This window comes from Mastacembelus armatus, chromosome 19 (assembly GCF_900324485.2).
Source record: "Mastacembelus armatus chromosome 19, fMasArm1.2, whole genome shotgun sequence".
In the NCBI taxonomy this organism is placed as follows: domain Eukaryota; kingdom Metazoa; phylum Chordata; class Actinopteri; order Synbranchiformes; family Mastacembelidae; genus Mastacembelus; species Mastacembelus armatus.
The window spans coordinates 14,701,530-14,721,415 of NC_046651.1; the positions used below are offsets into that span (position 1 = coordinate 14,701,530).

Below are 19,886 nucleotides of genomic sequence, written 5' to 3' on the forward strand. Positions count from 1 at the left end.
ACAACCATCTGCTTGGCCAGGTCTGCTACAGACTGACTGACCACTGTCATTGAAAAATTATTACACCTTTTAACACTGTTGGTAACTCTGGTCTTCTGTGCTGTCTGACATGCTGCAGTGGCTGAGTGCACTGCCTCTGCAACCTCACGTGCCATTGTTGGCCTTTAGTAAACCCATCAGGAAAGCGGTCCTCTACAGTTTAAAAAATTTAACAGACATGGTGTGATTATTTTGTCTCACCAAGCAGCTCAACAGCATGAAAGGTGGCCACTTAACTTCACAGATTTAGATATTTCAAAGATGCTGGTACTGGTTTGATCACATCTGCCAGAAACCTGTTTAATTTTTTCAGTTGAATATTTTATTGTTGATATGATTTTAAATAATGTGTAAAAACTTTGAACTGATTCTGCTACATGCCACAGGAAATAAACACTGTATATGTGAGAATGCGTGTGTTTTTAAGACAGGATCACAGATAGAGCTGTCATAATTTTAATTTTTTATTCTGCATGTTGGCATTTCCTGGAGCTGTGCTGTTGACTTTAGTATGCTCAGTGCGCTGACATGTGCTGGCAGAATGAGAAGTACCTGATACTGCTACACCAATAGGTACAGATATTTCTGAATAAGGTAAGTACAGTCTGGAATAAACATGGTGTGCATAAGTATTTGATGCGGCCTGACCTCAAACTTTCTCAGCCGGTTATACGAGGAACTTTGGAAATCACTTCTAAGAACCCAATATTCAAGTTTTGTTTTGGGGATTCAAAATAAATCATGCATTTTAAGTATACTATTTTTATAATAATTCTAATCTAATTTAATCCCCCAAAAATCAAGGAGGTCGGATTTGGATGTGCCATTAGTTTAATAGTTATTCCAGTGTATGTTAGCATGCTTTCATTAGCTAATTAGGGCTAAATACTAATTACAGCTGAGTGTCAATTTTTCTGGTATTAGGTATAAGCCAAATTAACAAATTAATTTTCTTTCTTTCTAAAGTACTGCAATACTTTTATGTTTTAAATTAATTAATTTTATTACAAATTAAAGTGTAGGTATAATTGAGACATTCTTTGTGCTGTTGAACAATAAAATCAAGCATTCCACTCAACTTCGAGTTTGAGCTCCAGATCCAGTATTTACAGTCATTTATTTGTCTTTTTTGTTTTGGCATAGCTTTAAATACATATTCATACAATATGTTGTTTATGCAACACTAGCAGAAATAAAATCATTGTTAACTTTTTTTCGACACCTTACCAATATCTTGATTGGCCACATGTATAGCTTAAACCCTGAGAATATGTCAGAAATCCAGCATGGTACATATTTTATTACTGACCAAGACTTATTCCTTATTTCTCATGCATTCAACCTGTTTGAATGCAAGAGTGTTCCTGTCCATTTTGCAGTATTTCCCTCACCAGAGTTTCTAGAGAAAACAGGTGAGTGTCTGAGTCCTCAGGCAGAATTGTTCTCACAGCATCAGCCAACTCAAACAGATATTCTGTATTTTTCCCACTTGGACCGGTAGCATTTATGATCTGATTGGCTATTTCTTCCAGGGGGGCTGGACCAAGGTAGTTTGGATTGTCCTTTGAGCCAATGTAGAGCAGCGTCTGGCTAGGTGGGGGAGTGAGTGGTGGACGGGGGTGAAAGGTCACCGTGATGACACGATAACCACCTTTTTCTCTGTAGTCAAGGTACCTCTTTACTGCCTGCTCCTTGCCTGTCGGCAGCTTGTAGGCAACGCCCCAGACACACCCCTGACGAAGGATGAAAGAAGAAATCAAGTACACAGCATGACGTGGAGGTGAAAAATGCAGTGATCAACTCTGACACAAAAAGGTGTGGAAGCTCATTTTATCTCATATCTGCGATCCAAAACTTTTATATTGACATGAAAGGAAAATATTCACATTTGAGAAGCTGTAACCAGTAATATAATCCGATGTACAATTATAGTGTTTCCATAGTTTCCTGCTTTCACTGACAGTCTATTGTTTAGAGCTGAAAGGATGCATCAATTTATCCATTAGCTGATGGAAACCTAAAATGCTAAAGTTCTGTTTTTGAAGCCATAAATTTTTGACGTAAAACTACCATTCTGCTGAAATCCATTGTTGACACTTTTGAGTTGATGGTTCCAGCTTCTCCAGTGTGATGATTTGTTGCCTTTCTCAGTTTTAACATTACTGTATGTGAAATGAATAATATTTAGGTTTTGGACTGCTGGTCAGACAAGACATCTGAGACGAAAAATACTATGAACAAACAGTAATGCGTAACACTTTTAAACAATCACTTTATTGAGAAAATATTTCTGATTATGAAAATACTACAGTGTTTCAGTATTAGTGAATCAGTGTTAGTTGCAGCTCTACCGTAAAATAATATCTGGTACTATTACACTTTGGAAGGGTTATAACTCACCTCAGGATCCTCCACCAGTGTCACAACCCGGCCAGGCTGTAAGGGACACAGACAGAGGAACAGACGCTTTGAAATGGCACAAAATAGGCTATGTTAAGTCTTTAAAAAAAAAAAAGTGATACTGTACAAAGTAAGAAAAGAAACAGTGGGGAATTAAGGAAGGTTATGAAAATAATGGTAGTACAGATAGACTGATAACATGGTTTGAGTAGCTTTGACTGTTTCCAGGAATTAGCTAGCTAGTTTAGCTAAACGGGTCCCAAAGCCAGTAACTTGGCTGTAAATTACACTCACCTTACCCGGTACACCCCGGTGGTCAGTGCTGCCTTGCCAAAACCGACGGCTGAAGCCTTTAATGTAACCAATTCGCTTTTCCTCATATGGAAAATCCACTTTCCATATCAGGGACCCGTAACCGAAAACCCACATGATACGACTTTAATGTTAAGCTAACGTTACCGTGGCGACAAGGACGGAAAGATCTGCAAAAACCAGCAGCCTGACAGCTAACGTTAGCGTACAACGATCGTCATAACATGATGACTGACTTGATCACCTATGACAGTGTGATGACTTGTAAAGGTAATTACCACCACAAGGTGACACACACACACACACACAGTGGAGCTCTGTCCCCAGACTACACTGTCAAGTCACCAGAATTGACGTCGCTTAACTAGACCGACTTCCGCTCAACAACTTTCACTCCAAACGGTATAAATCGCCGGTCATAATGTACATTTTAATAGAAACAAAAACTATACGAAAAGCTACTCGGTTATAACTTAAAATAAAACAGTTTATCTTAATAACATATTTTATCTATAGCCATATACCATATCACTATAGCCATATCTGTTAAAGCTTTGTGTTTTTATTTTGAAAGGGTAGCAATACCGGATGTTTTTTAGACTTGAGTTTTACCGGTAATAACCATAACCATAGAGAACTGTATGAAGATTTATTTGTGTTAACTTTAATTTATCTTATGTTAAGCTTGATTTTTGTTTATCTAATAAATCTTATTAGATCTCTGTTAAAACCAGTTAGAAAGCCACTAAAATGTGTTTTCCACCTAGTGTTGTATGCACCTTTATAATTGGGTTTTTAAAAAAATATAAAATATTATACAATAATAAATGATAGAAGTGTGTGAGTGTATTGTCTTTTGGATAAAACACTCATTTAAGTCTCAACAACGACTTTCATATTATTACCATTATTATTTCATGAATATGTAATATGTATACAATAATATGTATACTTAACTCCTAGTTCTTGTAGGTTACTTTTGCTCTTCTCCCATACATGTATTTCCAATGTCCTGTGTTTTGGGTCTTTGCATTGGTGTAAAACATGAACTGGGACAGATAACACAGGGATTATGGGTTTCCATCCTGACACTAGGGGGTGCTGAGTTTCTATTTCCCACAGTGCATCATTGTGTTCTCCCAAATAGCATGCTCTCCATGTATGCCGTGTGAGCACTGATTCAGATCCAAGTAAAGTGGACAGCAACAATCTGGCCTGTAATGTCAGCTCCATGAAGAGCAGCCGTGCTCATTCTTCTGCCTCTGAGCGAAGCCAGTCAGCAAACCCTTTACGTAACTTACCAGCCTTTAGTTTGGAGAGGCAGGTCTGTGGCTGAGCTGGAAAATGTTGCTGAGAAAACATCTGACATAAAGGCACCATCGTCCAAGGTACCACAACCAAACCTGCTGCAGTGGAGCTGCTCTATGGCCCAGAGGAGAAGAGTAAAGTCAGCTTTCAGGTAGGAATATGTGGAAATGTATATGTAAATGAAAACGAAAACAAAGATCCACCTACATTGCTCTTTAAACCTGTAAACTAACTTGCTTTGACTTCTTCTGTGCTGCCTAAATTACTGATATAAAATTTCTGTAATTTACAGCAGGTATTGTTCTGTAAATGCAGCACTTTCCAATAGTTCACCTTCCCTGCTATTAAAGCTCTACATAGCTAGTGATGTGGGCAAGTGAAATCCTGCTACACATATTTAAAACCTAATTTGCACATATGTGTTAGTTCATTCAAATGTGGAGCATCAGTAGGAAAAGCTTGAAAACAGGACCATTGGCTCAGCTTGGCTCAGTATTGGATAGGTCCAATATTTGACATTTTAAGAAAATATTTTGATGTATATTTTAATTGTAAAGCCAAGATTTATGAAAATATAATCAGTCTGCTGTTCAGTATTTGTTTTTATTTGCTCTGTTGAAGAAAATGTGCAGCATGGAGCCTTGACTAGGTGAATTTGGCAAATTCTAAAAGTCATCATTCTAAAACACGTAAACAGTGCTTGTACAGAAGTAGATTTGCCCTCATGTCTTCTCCACCAGTGTTTTTCTCCTCTTCTTCATACATGTTTCATTAACTTCATTTTATTCTTGTAGGCCTTCTTCCTCACTGACAGGCACGTTGTTTCAGATTCAGCCTCTCTTCCCTGTGCTCCACCTTTCTTTGTGTTCCTTCTCTTCCACCACTGCTAAACCAAATCCTTCTCCATCTGCAGTGTTCTGTTTATTCATTAGGGAAGCAACCAAGATAGAGGCTCACCTTTTTCTGCTTTATTTTGCTCATTTGTATCGACTTCCATTCATTGAGGAAAGTGTGCATTTTACCTTGCAACATCTCATTTATTTATTTCTGTATACAGTACACTGAAGTGCTGTATCTAACCAAAGTGTTTTTGATCTGCATTGTAGGAAAGAGTTTTTATAGTTTGACCCATACTAGAGACTAAAAATCAGTATGCCAGCTTCTGCTACATCTATTTTGACCACTCTTTTTTAAATCCTTTACTTGCAAGTCCCCAGCCTTTATGGAAGTAATTGCAGCAGTGTCCCTGGAAGCTGGGTTACACTCCCCAATGTCTGTCTCTTTCCTGCCTGTTTGTTGCAGCGATGAGTGGATTTTCTTGTTCAGACCAAAAATCTAGGAGAATGCCTCTTTGTACGGTGTTTTGTGCCAGGGCCTTATTTTCTGTGACCCAGTTGCGCATCACTAAATTGAGCTTCCAACATCCAGAATGTCTTTTGACTTTCTTTGTTTCAGCCAAGATTGAAAGGAATGTGAGAGGTTGTGTTTCACACAGGGCAGCTTGATCAATTCATTCCTTGTTATAGGTCATACTGAGCAACTTGAACCACCACTGTTGCAATCTGCCACTTTCAGTTCATCCTCGTAAAAGGGTTTATGTGGTATTTATCTCCTTAACCTGTTCTGTCCTCTCTGGTAGAGCTTTGAAAAGAAGTTTCTTCAGTTAGAATTCTTTTTTTACCATTTACCTGCAGGATTGTCTAACTAACCTCTAATATTTAGTTGTTCTCTTGCAGTGATTGAGGTCTACAAAACCCATCCAAAGGTCTCTTCCATATTGACTCTAGCAGCAGTGGTTGCACACAAAAAGGCTTGTGAACCTCTGACTCCATCTCAGCAGCCACAGTGAGGAATTGGCCAGCTGAGCCATAAAAGTCTACTATATGTTGAAAGCAAAGCTGAGTGGGCCATTCTGGGCTACTCATGCTGTTTGATCCTGAACTGCTCATATGACTCCTGAGATTTCTCTCAGTAAATACAGCCATGTCTATCAGCACTACTCTATTTGCCTGAGAATGTGATACTATTCTAGGTATAACAACTAATAATGATGATGTGAAGGACTGTAAGATAATGAAGTCATTATTACCACATTAATACTATCTATTTTTACTCAGGTTATACACCAAGACCACAGAATGCTCCAGTGTAAAAGATGTTGGGTGAACACCGACTCATTAGAATAATAGAATCATGTCCACATCAGCATGACTGATATTCTTCCTCTGTCTTCAAATATTGTAGATGTAATAATAGGAATGACAATTAAATAGAATGTTTCATGATGAATGCAGTATACTCTGTCTTATCAGCAACAAAAACCCAAAGCCACACATTTGGGGAGATAAAAGCAATCAGTTGTCTTGAGAAAGGAGCAGAGTGAACTTTTCCGGTTTTCTGCCTCACTAAGAGGAGAGCAATATCCATGTTTTAAAAGATTAGGCTTTTGTACACCTAAATTACATTACTGCTGATCTTAACTTGCTTTAAAATAATAAGCCACAAGCTACGTTTCCTCTTTGACTGATATTAAGTTTGTTTTTTTGTACTTCTATAAGTAAAACGTCAGTACAATTAAACATTGCTCCTTTTTCCTGTTTTAATTTTTAACTTAGATCAATTAAACATCTAAATTGGGGTCACTGGACTCTTAGAAAATTTTAATTGTTTACACCCCCCCCCCCCCCCCCCCCCCCCCCACACACACACACACACACTCACATTCATGCTAACAGCTATGAGAATGATGAAAAAGGAACAATTAAAATCTTTGACCTGGTGATGCTACAGGAAAAGCAAAGGGAACTCCAAAGTCATTAAGATTTATCATGTGGAATGCAATAATGTGTATGGAGAATTTTAGTGTCATCCATCTCATAGAGATATTTCAGTCTGGACCAAACATCAAGCTACTAGTGTGATTAAAAACTGACCATGGAATAAGCTGTATCATGGTCAAGTATTCAGACAGAATATAGAAAGGCAGCCTGGAAAGAGGACAGGCTTGGGTTTGAGGTTTAAGAGCAGAGATGAGTCAAAGCCAGAGCTGGTTGTCAGTTGGTATGGAGTCAAAATGTGGTCAGGGCCAAAGTGGAGTCATAGCTATATCAGAGCAGAACCAATATTGGTGCCAATCTGGCTGAAGAGGCACAGCAGAAATGGAGCTAAGACTGAGTAAATACCAGAGAAAAATCTGAGCAGAGCTGGAGCTGATGCCCATTCTGGAGATGAGTAGGAGTTGATGTCAGAGAGGGAGTTTCGCTGTGGTAGCAGGAGCTGATGACGAAGAAGATGATGAGTAGAGTCTGAGTTGCGTCAGAGTGGAACCAACCAGATAATTGCTGGAGAAGAGCCAGCATAGAAGCTGCTGGAGTCTGTACTGAAGTCAGAGAGAGAAGTGGAGTGGGGGAGGAGAAGTGAGATGAAGAGGTGTAAGAGACTTGGAATTCATGAAAGTTTTCTTTCTCTTTTCATTTTACTACTTTTCTGATCTAACGATGTGTTGAATTTAGATGCAGAGAACAGAGTGAACCTGACGAAAAGAAATTGTGCTGTCAGTGATTATGTTGCGCTTGGCAGGTGGAGAGGACTGACTTGATGTGATGAAGGGGAGTCTGTCACTGGCTGGAGACAGATCATTTTGCTCTGGACACTTGACAGGTCTGCTGGTGGTAGCCACAGAACACTTTCTTTTTTTTTTTTTTTTTGTTATCTACAGTTCTTAGGCCTACATTAAACCTCGCGCTTGCAATCAAATTTTTCGTCAGTGTTCTTAATATCATCATTATAAAATATCTCTCCTCCAAAAGAATCAGTAGAGTAAATGTAGATGCCTCTGAGCTCTAGAAGGATCTTAAATGTCCAACTCTTAAAACATCTTAAAACATACTTCATTGCTAACTAGGCACACTGAATCAAATGTCTTAAGACTCTTCACTTACAGCCACTTAAGCATATTTACTTCCGATTTTTTTTTATTTCATAGAGGGGTAGGTCTTTAAATCCTTCCATCCTGCTTTTAATGCTTTTACTAATGCAGATCAAGGTGTTCAATTGAGTGACCTCCTCAGCCTTGAGAAGAGTCTTATTCTTCACAAGAAGCTCATTTAAGGCTCATTCATTCTTTTTGTTTTCATGTCGTAGGATTTCTTGATAAGTATGCAGTATTGAAAAGCTCAGAATGCTCTGTGGGCTATGTACACTATACATTTTCAAGAAGTGTATTGTATGGGCTGGTGCCTGATGGACTTAGAAACATGGATGTGGTAACAGTGATTTAACAGACACAAAACATCAATTCAGATGTGGCACATAAAGGGTATATCTATATAGTTCCCAGCCTTGGGAGTGGCTTTTTTTTTTTTGCATCATTTTACACTTTTTCTCAAATACATAAAATATGTCAGTCCAGCATGAATAAAAAATGTATGTACTAGACTTACAATCAGATCCCACATAAATAGATTTCTGACTTGATTTGCATCTCCTTCCAAACTGACTTCTGACTTGACCGAGTTTTTTGAAAGACTGGAGTATTTCTGTAGGATGAAAGCTTTGGTTTTTGACAGCCCTCTACAGTCCTTTAACACATCACAGTTTACGTCTAGAAACTACCTGTGTGTGACATGTGAAGCCCAAGCAAAACGCATTCTAGACTAAACGCGATGTAGCATTTAGATGCTGGGATTTCCAAACTATTGAAGGAAGAATAAATGATACTGGGTGCTCCACGTCCAGCTTCATTCAGAGAGGGCCGTGTTGCAGCCTGTAACTTTACTAAATTAACCTGAATTTAATTTACTTCCTGACGTAGCATCAAACACTTTTCAAAGACTGAAACCTCTCAAGTTGATTGATAACGTTAAAGATTTCCCGTCCCAACCTCCACTTTGCCCTAGAAGTACACAATATCTGTATATTGATTCATATTTAGGATTACAATTGTGGTTTACAGGACTCCCTGTAAAACATGTTGATTCATCACAGTTTTTTAACAGATCAATTAAATGAGATAAAAATAGGTGAACCAGTGAGCTTTGGAGGTACTGCTGAGTGGATTTTTACATTTTTCTTTCTGTTTCTAGTCTTTATGCTATCCTGAGATTTGCAGCTCCTGCATGGCTGTGGTTTGGCAGTATTTACAAATTTTATTGTATAGCCCAATATCCCAAATTATACATTTCCCTCATTTGACTTTACAATATGATTTGAGCTTTTGTCTTAATCTTTTAAAATGATAAAAATGTAAGTGATCATTGTTTGACACAGGCCTTAACATACACTATATAATGAATAAATCTGTCACTATACCTGACATCACCTATATAATACTTAATACTGTAATACACTATAGTACAAAGAAACACATTGGCATTTCTATTATGTGTCAATGAAAAATGAATCCATCTGTTACCACTACAACATAAGTGAAACCAATTTGTAGCTTGCAGAGATGAGGCAGTCAGACTCAGTCCACTAGGGAAGTTCGTTGTGATCCGGAGGATGGCAAAGGTTTACAGGGGAATTCTGGAGAAAGAAACAGGGAATGAGACTGCAGACAGGAGGGAGGGTATGCATAGGTAAGCAACATAAAGAGCCATTCTCTTCTCCTCCTCCATCTCTTTCTTTTGTCATTTGTATCACTCTGTCCCCTCCTCCTCCTCTCCTCCCGTTCCTTGTCCTTATCAGGTAAACGAGGACGCCTTCATTCGAAAGGTGCTACTAGACATCTCCAGTAACTATGTGTGTGTTCATGCGCGTGAATGTGTGTGTCTGTGTGATTTCATGACAGTTATGGGAGCTTGTCATCGTGCTCCTCTAGATCAATGGAGCACAGTTGCCTAGCAACCTGCTGATCAGGAAGAAGGAGGCGGGGGGAAAGGCAGAGAGGGAGAGAGTGGCGTAAGATTAGAAAAGAGAGATGGAGAGGGAAGGAAGGAAGGATGAGAAGTGGGTGAGATCAAAGAATGCTGTGATTGGATGGTTGGAAATAGGACCTGAGACAGTAGAGCTAAGCATGACAGCTCAGTCTTTGTGTGTACAGTAAGTGAAGGGTGAGGAGGTGGCAGGTACTAGGTGGACTGGATTATGAATGCATGAATCGTGAATATGTTTGTGATTGCAATAGTAGTTTGGGACTGATGAGTTAATGTTGATACTATCATGCTGAAATAGAACATCAAAGTGCTACCATACTGACGCCAGCAGCACACACACTCATTTAGCTGCTGATTTAATTATCTTTATCTTAAAGGGGAACAAAGTGGTTAAACGGACGGCACTGGGAGGGAGCAGCGGTAGAGATAAACAGTGGGGAATGAGTGAAAGAAACTTGGAGGGAGATGAATTTGGACAGGAGGAAATGAGGAGAGGGGAGACGGGTGTAAGGAAGGAGATGAGAGGAGAGCAAGGACGAAGCAAATGAAATGAGAGAGACGGATGGAACGAGAGCCCGATGATCAGGTGTTGGTTGGCCTCATGAGGGATGCACACATATGCTCCAGATTGTCTATGATATTTACACAGTCTCCTTCTCACTGCCAGTGACGCTAGGAGAAGGGGAAGAAGGGAAGATGGGGTGTCATTATATGTGGAAAAAAGAGGGAGGGAAGGAGGGCAGGATGGAGAGACAGAGGAATAGCTGTACATCCCAGAGGTATACTCTGTGACTGAGTAAGAATAACATGTGGAGGCAGAGTGGCTGTTAAACTTTATGGAGGATTGAAAATGGACAATTAGCATCTCAACGATCTCACTGTCACCTGGAACATTCTCCCTTGTTGTCATAGTAACCTCCTCTCCCTTCTTACACTTCCTAATTCATGCTACCCCTCTCCATCATGGCCTAAGTGCACAAACTTGCACCTGCATGCCCCTGCACACGTAAGCACACAAATGGAGAATTGTGAAAAGAGTATTCTGTCTGATTCGGGCTTGTTTTCTATCACTAAAAATACAACATAACAGAATTGTACCTCACAAAGCAAGATCTGTGCAGAAGGTTTTCTGAGTTTGACTGGCCCCATACCCATCCAAACCGGAATGCCGACTGCTAGCGAGGCCTCATCACCCAGCATCTGTACTGACTGACACCCTTATGGCTGAAAGGTAGCAAATCCCTACCTAGGTTTAACAGTTTTGTCAAAAGCCTTCACAGAAGAATGGATGCTGTTATAGCAACAGATTATTGCACATATTCTTTCAATGAGATGTACAACAACATGCCTTTTCCTGATAAATATTTTGACTTTGCACAGGCGTTATTAATAGCTTTAATGATGGTTGCGTTCTGTTCACATTGCCAGTGTGACCCTGAAACAGAAGCAGATGAATGGAGTTCAGCCATCATGAATTTTATTATTTGCACCTGTGCTAACCTACTGAATATTGTTCATGACAACGATCTGTCTAAATCAGTGTAATACTCAGGTGTCTGCATTCTTTTTTGCTGTATATGTTTTGAAATCCTAGAGTGATTTACTCATGCTTATGTGTGTGTAGTGTACAGTCTGTGTGGTGAGACATCAAGATGTGCCCACTTATTTAGATTCCCTCCACTGGCTTTGTGAGGTGCAAGTAGCTTCGGGCATTACGGCACTGGAGTGTTTTCCATTTGTCCTGTGCAGCTCTTATGAGGTGTCTAGGCGTGCATACATATTTTCTTTCCTTTGGAGGTAACAAGGTAAAAGGTGAAGGGTGGTAAAAGGCAATGATGTGACTGCTTTCCCTGTTCATTATCCGCTCTGAAAGTCTGTTCCACTATACAAAACTGCCCTGACCCTTAACCCCTAACTGTAGGACACAGAGTGCCGTGGGCTGCATCGCTATGACAACCAGCAGCAGCTCGTAGGTCAAGATTTATGGTCACTCTGATACGCACAGACACACACTGTACACGTGTACACGCATACACGCAAACATAAATCAGTGGTGCAAGCGCTAATAAACTATGGATCTTGGGTGTTTTTTGCCATTTAGCCACACAGGTAAGCACCACTCACACACACACCTCCCCCCATCTCATTCAACCACTTCACCTACTTCTCTACACACATTACACACACATATACACACATTCAGACAGGCTTTGTTTGGTCCTTGTCGGTCACTCTCCATCTGCTGGTCAGATGATCAATGGTAATGCCTGTTGAGAGTCCTAATGACACACAGATCCATATACAGATGGACTGCATGTTTGCCCTTGTCTCGAGTGTCTGTGTGTGTGTCTGTGCACATGTTTTGGCATGCGTGTGTGCATGTTTGCTCATGAACTAATGCTATTTGTGTTTAGAAATTGCAATTCTTTGATTAGGACAGGTCAGTACTATTGTTATAAATGAGAGTAAGATTGCTAGGAGGTGACCTCTCCTACCCCACACACAGAGACACACACATACATTCGTGCGCATGTGGCTGTTTGCACTATTGGCAAGTGGAATTAGTAAATGTATGAGCTACACAGAAACTCATTACAACACGATTAGAGACAAACCTCCCATTTAATCTCATTTAGAAAAGGGTGGTTGCCTGTCAAACACACTCACACATACACACAGTAACTCACTTATCCACATGCACAGATATATACATGAGACCACCCTCTTTGGATGAATTGCAGCAGGGGTATCTGACTCATAAAATGATACCCTTCTAAAAATCATATGCTTTCACCCCTGTGTAGGTACAGTGTTTTAAATGACTCCAAACACTGTAGCACTAACTGACATTAAAGCAAGCACAAAATATAGCCACACAAACACACACACGCACACCCACTGGATGCTGACAGATGAGTTTTTATTTTTGGCTATATATTCTATCTGCTGGCAGTTCAGACATATTACTCGTGCACACGCGCTCCTGCACACACGCACACATACATAAAGAAAATATGTATGCACACCCACACACATATAGACAATACAGTGACCTTCTCTCTGCTGAGTAGGCAAAGAGTCAGGGGTCACTGCTTGCTGTCAGTCTGTCAGAGTGAGGAAGAGAGAGAGGAAGTGAGAAGATGCAGAAGAGCAAACATGGTTGGAATATACAGAATGGAACCTCCTTGCCTCATCATTCAATAAAGAGTAATGCAATCAGTAGCAGCCCATATCTGTCACGGTTAATGTTGGCTGATAGAGTCGCAGCAATTTAAAATGCTCATGGTATAATGCATTTCCCTGTGCCTCTTACAGACTGATGATGCATCGCATCACGCCTTGATAGCTCTTGTAGAAACAGATAACTTGCTCCACAGCATGCTGAACCAGGCCTCCATTATGCCTGACCATTTTGCTTTTTATCTTAATTGGCTACAAAGACGTTTCATTTTGGAATTCCGATAAAAAACAAAAGTTACCTTAAGTTCAATCTTTCAGCATTATTGCAAATAATTATATCTTCTGTTGCAATTCCATCAAGCAAATCGGTGCTCCCACAAAAGCTTCAAAGAATGTCCATCAGTGAGTTTTAATTTAGTAGGCACTTTCTCAAAATTGATTTTTTTTTTCCCCCCCAAATGTGAATATATTTTTAGAGTATCTTCACTGCAGACATCTCAGCATGATCAGGTCTTATTGTTTAGCCATGGAAATGTCATAATCCTTAAATGCTACCTTTAAAATCTACTTTCATTTGGTTTTAGGAAACATTAGATTTCTGGCTCCATATGCATAAAAATACCTAAGATTGAGGGTTTTTTGCAATATTTTTTTTTAGGTTGAACGACTAACTGTATTACTGTATTAGATGTGTTATTTGATCAATAATCTTCAACACATCAGTAAATGTTTTGTCAGAGCTTTAGTTAATTTCTGCCTGTGAATTTTACCTTTTGTTTCTGTATGTTCCGCTACACCCAAACTGTGCTTCTACTAGAATTTTCCATTGTTTTCATTGCATGGCAAAAAGATGGAAGAGCATTATTATTTGATGATTCCATTTGGTGCAAAAGGTCAGCCTGATCCAGGGATGGGGGAGAGAGAGCTAAAAGGGAAGGGAGGAGTGGAGGTTGTCGGGATTTGTGGAGTGGTAGTAATGGTGGTCAATCCAATGGGAAACCAGCTGATGATGTTGAGATAGTTTCCATAGTAACTCCTCCTCCTCCTCCTCTTTCCTGTCTTGCACCCTCTCCCTCCACCCCCCCATGCCCTCACCCCCCTTCCCCCTCTAATACTTCCCTCACACACAAGAACGTTCACAACTGCATACACAGACCTCCCCTCTTTATTCCAGCACTGGTCTCTGCGGTCAACCCAGTCTGTTGCTCAAATCATTTTGAACCATAATGTTCCAGCTGTGTGGTCACACAACATACTGTGGCTCAATCATTAAAGATGCCTCTCTACAAGTTGTCTGTCTTGAAGGAGTAAATTATGTACATAAAAAAATATCTCAGAGCACCAGCCCGTATAGACTGTACAGTCCTCTGCAAACACATACAGATAAAGATGACACAGAAATAACGTATGTGTTTGCAGTTGATAGCTGTGCATCAATAAATGTTCAACACTGCTCCATTCAGCATTTCTTTAGAGTGCATCTTGAATTGGCATCTCCGATCAGGTCAGGGTTGCTCTTTTCACAGGAGGCCTCAGCCTTCAGTTGCCAGTTTTCCAACTCCACTACTCTCTCCTTCTTCATCTCCAGCACTCGATGAAAGTGAGTGCAAAGCATAGTAAACAGAGTAAAGCAGAAGTGTTGGCTAGTCAGTGACAGACATAAACAGATCTAGTGAGAGAGAGAAAGAGGGAAAGACAGAGCAGTAGCAGCTGGCCCAGGCAGCCTGAGAGAACACCTCTGAGCTGGGTTCACACAGCTGGAGTCCCTCCCTGGCACAGGCTGGAAAAAAAGCCCCGTCTCTGTGTGACTGCATGTGTGTTTGCTAATGAGCTTGAGAAAATCTGTACATGCAGCATGAATGTAAAGAGACTATGCTCATATTATCCTGTTGATTTTCCTGCTGCCTGAAGCAACATGCAGATCACAAGAATCTAATAACATAGGTACACCTGCATAGCTGACTACACATGCTGCACTTTACAGTACCCACACAGAAATAATGCAATTGGGATGACATTTACTATGTGTAATATGTTGAACATATCGTTCACAAATATGCTTCTATAACCTCCTCCACCTTTCCACACTATTTTGCAACGTGGATGCAGGGATTTTTTTCCATTAAGCCACAAAAACATTTCTGAGACTGGTTGCTGATGTTTGGCGATAAGACCTGGCAAAAACAAAAACACTGCCAGTCTCACAGAAATAGAAACAAAAACAAGTTTAAAGACAAATTCATTTAATAGAAATAACATTAGTGAGACCATCACTTTTTAGTGTTAACTGGAAACGTCTGTTCTATCCCACTGTGTTTTACTTTGAGCATTTCTGTATTTGGTTTGGTTTACTGTATTTACTGTTAATGTCTTTTCACCAGTTTTTTTCTTTTTGGTTGTGTTTGTTTTTTTTGTTTTTTTGTTTTTGCAGCTTGTTTCTTTATTTCTTTGTGCTTATGTTTTTCAGCTTTATTTGCCTGTGTTGTTGTCTTTTCAGCATTTTTTTTAACGTTTTCTTCATATAGTTTTGTTGTATCTATTTTTAAAGTTGCACTGTGTTTAGACTTTATGACCATCATAGCTTATAAACCATGAAAAGTAGTAGGTTACACAAGTACAATGTCCATATAATTTTGGCCTTAAAGTGTATCTGTATGATTATAACTGTGTGGCAGTGAGAGATTTGTAAATTGAGACGGCTTTTATCCTCGTTCCTTTTCATTCCGTCCCACAGATCACTGAATCGCTGTCTTTCACACATTCGCTCCTGTAGCATGAGAGAGGTGAAGGCCATCGTCCCTGTCACTCACGGATTAAATCATTTGGATCTACCCCGGTTCTCGCTTTATTTTCTGCCTCCGGTAATTGCGTTTCTGTTTCGTGAGTGTGCGCCGTCCAAGGTGCTGCAGCAGCGCGCGGCCCCGCCCGTCCTCTCGAATCCCCCCCCTACACACACACCTCACTCTCTCTCTCTCTCTCTCACACACACACACACACACACACACACTGTAGCTCTCGCGACCACGTGATGTTCCCTCTGCCGAATCTCGCGGAGAGCATCAGACTGCACCTTTTCCTCCTAGAGAGAGAGAGGGAGAGCGACATAGAGTCTCAGGGAGAGACTGAGCGCGAGAGAAGAAAGGGGGGCTATAGAGAGAGAGAGAGAGACTGAAAGAGAGCGAGCGAGTGCGCGAGAGGGGAGAGCAATAGCACCTTGTCGCCTGGAGGCGAGCCTGTGATAATTTTGTCCCTGTCCGGTAGACCGGCTCTATCTACCACCAGGCGCGCGGCTGCTTTCTCCTCTCTCGCGGCTTTCAGATTCTGCTCAAATGGCAAGGGAAATCGATGAGTTGCGCGCGGCACCGTTGCCACGGGACCACAGGATGTGCGCGAGGTAGGTCGGTTTTCTAGTCTATATGTGCCTTCATTTAGGGAAAAAAACATTCTTGGGTTTCTTATTAACCGTGCTGAGGCTGTCACATAATTGTGGCAGGCTGGGTTGACAGTTAAAACAGTGAAATATAAAAAAGTAATTAGCGTCTTACCGGAGAGCTGTAGTTAAGTGCTAGGGTGCAGGTGATGAGACTGAACCCCCGGTGTAGTGGAGCAGCGGGCGAGTAGGGAAAAAAATAGAGGGAAGGTATGGCTGCAAATTGAGAATCGATATTTCAACCGCATTCATTCAGCCCGTCTATCAATAACTGGGATGTCGCCGCTTTTTTTCGCCTTTCAAGGACTCGGGTCGCGGAGAAGAAACTATGAGCAGCTCAATGTGTGTGCCCATGTGTCTCCATTGTGTGTGAATGCGTCCAGATGTTAGGGACCAGCTCCGGAGCCGTTAATTCGATAAAGCGCGAGGCGGTTTGAGTCATCCGCCGCAGCGCGCGGTGCTGCTCCCGCTCTTTGTGATGTGCTGAATCCTCGATGGTCGATATATACTTTTTATTGGTAAAGCATTCGCAGGTATGGCACCTTTATAAAAATCTCCTGCGGCATGATGGGAGCTCTACAGAGGTGGCGCTGTTTGCGTGTGCGGGCGTGCCTACACTTGTATATATGTGTTTATTTGAGCTCATGTTGTGTGGCTGTTTTGAAGTAAAAATCCAGCATTCAGTATGTTCTTAGACAGACTTGGTACGGGCCTGGTAAATGTGTAGTGTGACAATATGGTGTGTGTGTGTTTGCGCACACAAAACGCACGACAAAGAGTAATTTGAGAATTATAGCAGACATGGCTGGTGTGTGTGTGTATGTGACAGAGTTTGTGCGTGCATGTTTACGTGTGTGTTGTGTGTGACCCTGGTTGATTGTGTCGTCTCTGTTCTCTCTCTAGGTCGCTGGAGAGAGTGATGACGCGGCAGTGAGAGACACACACACACACCTCATTCGCGCACACACACACGCACACACACGTATTTGCCCACACACACGCACACACACGTATTTGCCCACACACACTTTAAGTCTTGCCCTACTAAGACTAGGGAGGAGGGGAAGAAAATTCTGCTATGACGGTGTCATTTCTCTCCATTACCAGAGTGTGAGCCACACACACGTAGGCACACACACGCTCATACTCCGTGGGGAGTTGCCTGTATGGGGGAACAGGCCCTATCTAGGGCACAAAGATGGAGTTCACATCCTATTTGTCACTCATCTAACACTCAGGCAGATGCACACACAAATACACACACCTGGAATCTCATATGTCAGAAGTACAGAATGAAACACTGAATGGAGAGAAGACATTGAACATATCAGAGAAGACACAGACACCAAGCCAAGGCCAAAGAAGATGTCCCAAGCGTGCTGAAAAACAGGGAAGGAGCTGCTGTTTGACCCCACCACTGCTGGAGCTGTATAGGAGTCTTTGTAAAACACACTAAAAACAGGGTGCGTCTGAGACACCTAGAAAGTGTTCTGTGTAGTGCCCTACAGTTGTCACCATGAGCTGTAGGCTAGAGGGATCACCCCTGCTCTAGCCTTTGTCTCCTCTCAGGTGTGTGTGAGTGCGTGCGAGAGCGAGTGTGTGTATGAGTGTGATGGCGGTGTGTGTTTGGGCAGCGGCCCCCCTGCTCTTCTTGGGGCTGTGCCTATGCAGTGTGGGGGGCCAGGCCCAAGGAGAGGTCCTGGAGTTTGGAGGCGTCTCCAGCCAGTGGGGGCGGTTCCCAGTGTGGAATGCCTGCTGTGAGAGTGTACTGAGCTTCAGTCTGCGGACTCACAGCCAGGAGGGCCTGCTGCTCTACCTGGATGATGAGGGCTTCTGCGACTTCCTGGAGCTGCTGCTTCTCCATGGCCACCTCCGCCTTCGCTTCTCTATCTTTTGTGCTGAGCCGGCTGAACTGCAGTCAGGTGTGGCAGTGAGCGATGGGCACTGGCATGCAGTGCGTGTCAAACGGGACTGGAGGAACACCTCATTGGAGGTGGACGGGCGACTGGAGGGATGGGCAGAAGTAAAGAGCAAGAGAAGAGACATGACAGTATTCAGCCACACCTACATGGGTGGGGTGACGCCAGAGCTACATTCCTCGCCCCTGCGCCTCACTTCCCCTTCGGTGCGAGAACACCCTGCCTTCCGTGGCTGGATCACGGCCGTGAGCATCAATGGCTCATTGGTGATGCTGGATGGCTCAGAAGGCGTCATAGTAACAGCTGGCTGTGGGCCGGACCACCAGTGCCAGAATGGAGGGGTGTGCAGTGTAGTCAACGACCAGGCTGTCTGCGACTGCTCCGACACCGGTTACCAAGGCAACGACTGCAGCGAAGGTAAGGCTCAAAAACCATGCTGACCCATCATATACATCTCATCCTTTATCTACATACAGTTAACTACACATACTGGATGCACACACACACACACACACACACATACATAAGGACTACGTCTGTGAAGGCATGTCTTCAAACTTATACCAAACACCAAGTTCTTCAATGTAGACATCTGTTTTTCATTCACACTGTCACAGCTGCCTTCATTTGGTGTGTATGGACCAGCAGTCTTTGCAAACAGTGCACAGACATGCATACTGATTATGTTTGGTATTGATTTTTTATGGCTTCCAATGACTCCCAATTTAGTGTGTACCTTCAGATCTCAGAGCTAAACCCCCTCCCAAGGAGTGCAATTGGTTTAGTGGAAGACAGCTGTTCTGTGCTGCATTCAGACCATGAACTTGAGAGTCTGAAGATTTGTGACAAATTTCTGAAACTCACCGAAAAGCCTTACCGGGCTAACAGCACTAGGACATTGTAGGGTTTAGCTGGTGTTTTTGCCAAAACAGAGTAACCATATAGATCCATTATGGATGTGCTTATTGGTTCGTGTTGAGAGACTTTAATTAGAACTAGGCTAAGAGGCTGGAAATCAGTGGTTGTTACTTGGCTGACACCTGGCTGCCTGAGTTAATGGATTTGCATCGATTCTAGATGGCCTTTACAGGCACCATACATAGTGTGATGAAATGAAGTGTGTGCAGTCTGTTGTCTGCAATAAATCTGAACAGTTTGCAGCCTGTTAAGATGCTGTTTGTGCATGTGTGAAGTACATAGTATTTGTTTTTGAGTCAGTGTTTTAATGCATTATAAAAGAGGAAATAGTGTCCTATCAGTATTGCTTCATAAATATTAAGAAGTGTGACAATAAAAATCCTGATATGAATATAAAAATTTTTGGAAGAGGCAAATGAAAAATACTGTTAACAAATGATTTAATATCTGAACTCTACCAGAACACCCTCCCTCAATACTGTCAAACAAGGCTTTGGTCAGTAT

General features: G+C 41.7%; 2 protein-coding genes across 5 annotated transcripts in view; one reads left to right on the top strand and one right to left on the bottom strand.

Annotated features, from left to right (window-relative positions):
• Positions 1 to 1,142: 1,142 nt before the first annotated feature.
• On the bottom strand, positions 1,143 to 3,091 carry chac2 (ChaC, cation transport regulator homolog 2 (E. coli)). Of its 2 annotated transcripts, none has more exons than XM_026315701.1 (3): positions 2,739 to 3,091; positions 2,440 to 2,475; positions 1,143 to 1,772 (listed from the first exon to the last, which is right to left on the bottom strand). In XM_026315701.1, the coding sequence occupies exons 1-3, from the start codon at positions 2,817 to 2,819 to the stop codon at positions 1,377 to 1,379; spliced, it is 513 nt and encodes a 170-aa protein (XP_026171486.1). In that variant the 5' UTR covers positions 2,820 to 3,091; the 3' UTR covers positions 1,143 to 1,376. The 2 variants fall into 2 exon arrangements, with proteins under 2 accessions (XP_026171486.1, XP_026171485.1); XM_026315700.1 differs by having other exon boundaries at positions 2,734 to 3,091.
• Positions 3,092 to 18,148: 15,057 nt separating this feature from the next.
• nrxn1a (neurexin 1a) overlaps positions 18,149 to 19,886 on the top strand; it is a 51,404-nt gene continuing 49,666 nt past the window's right edge. For 2 of the 3 annotated variants that reach the window (XM_026315231.1, XM_026315229.1), the window contains exon 1: positions 18,149 to 18,881. In XM_026315231.1, the coding sequence (XP_026171016.1) occupies positions 18,149 to 18,881 (733 nt within the window). The remainder of the gene's footprint in view (positions 18,882 to 19,886) is intronic. The other variant, XM_026315232.1, reaches the window with a different exon arrangement.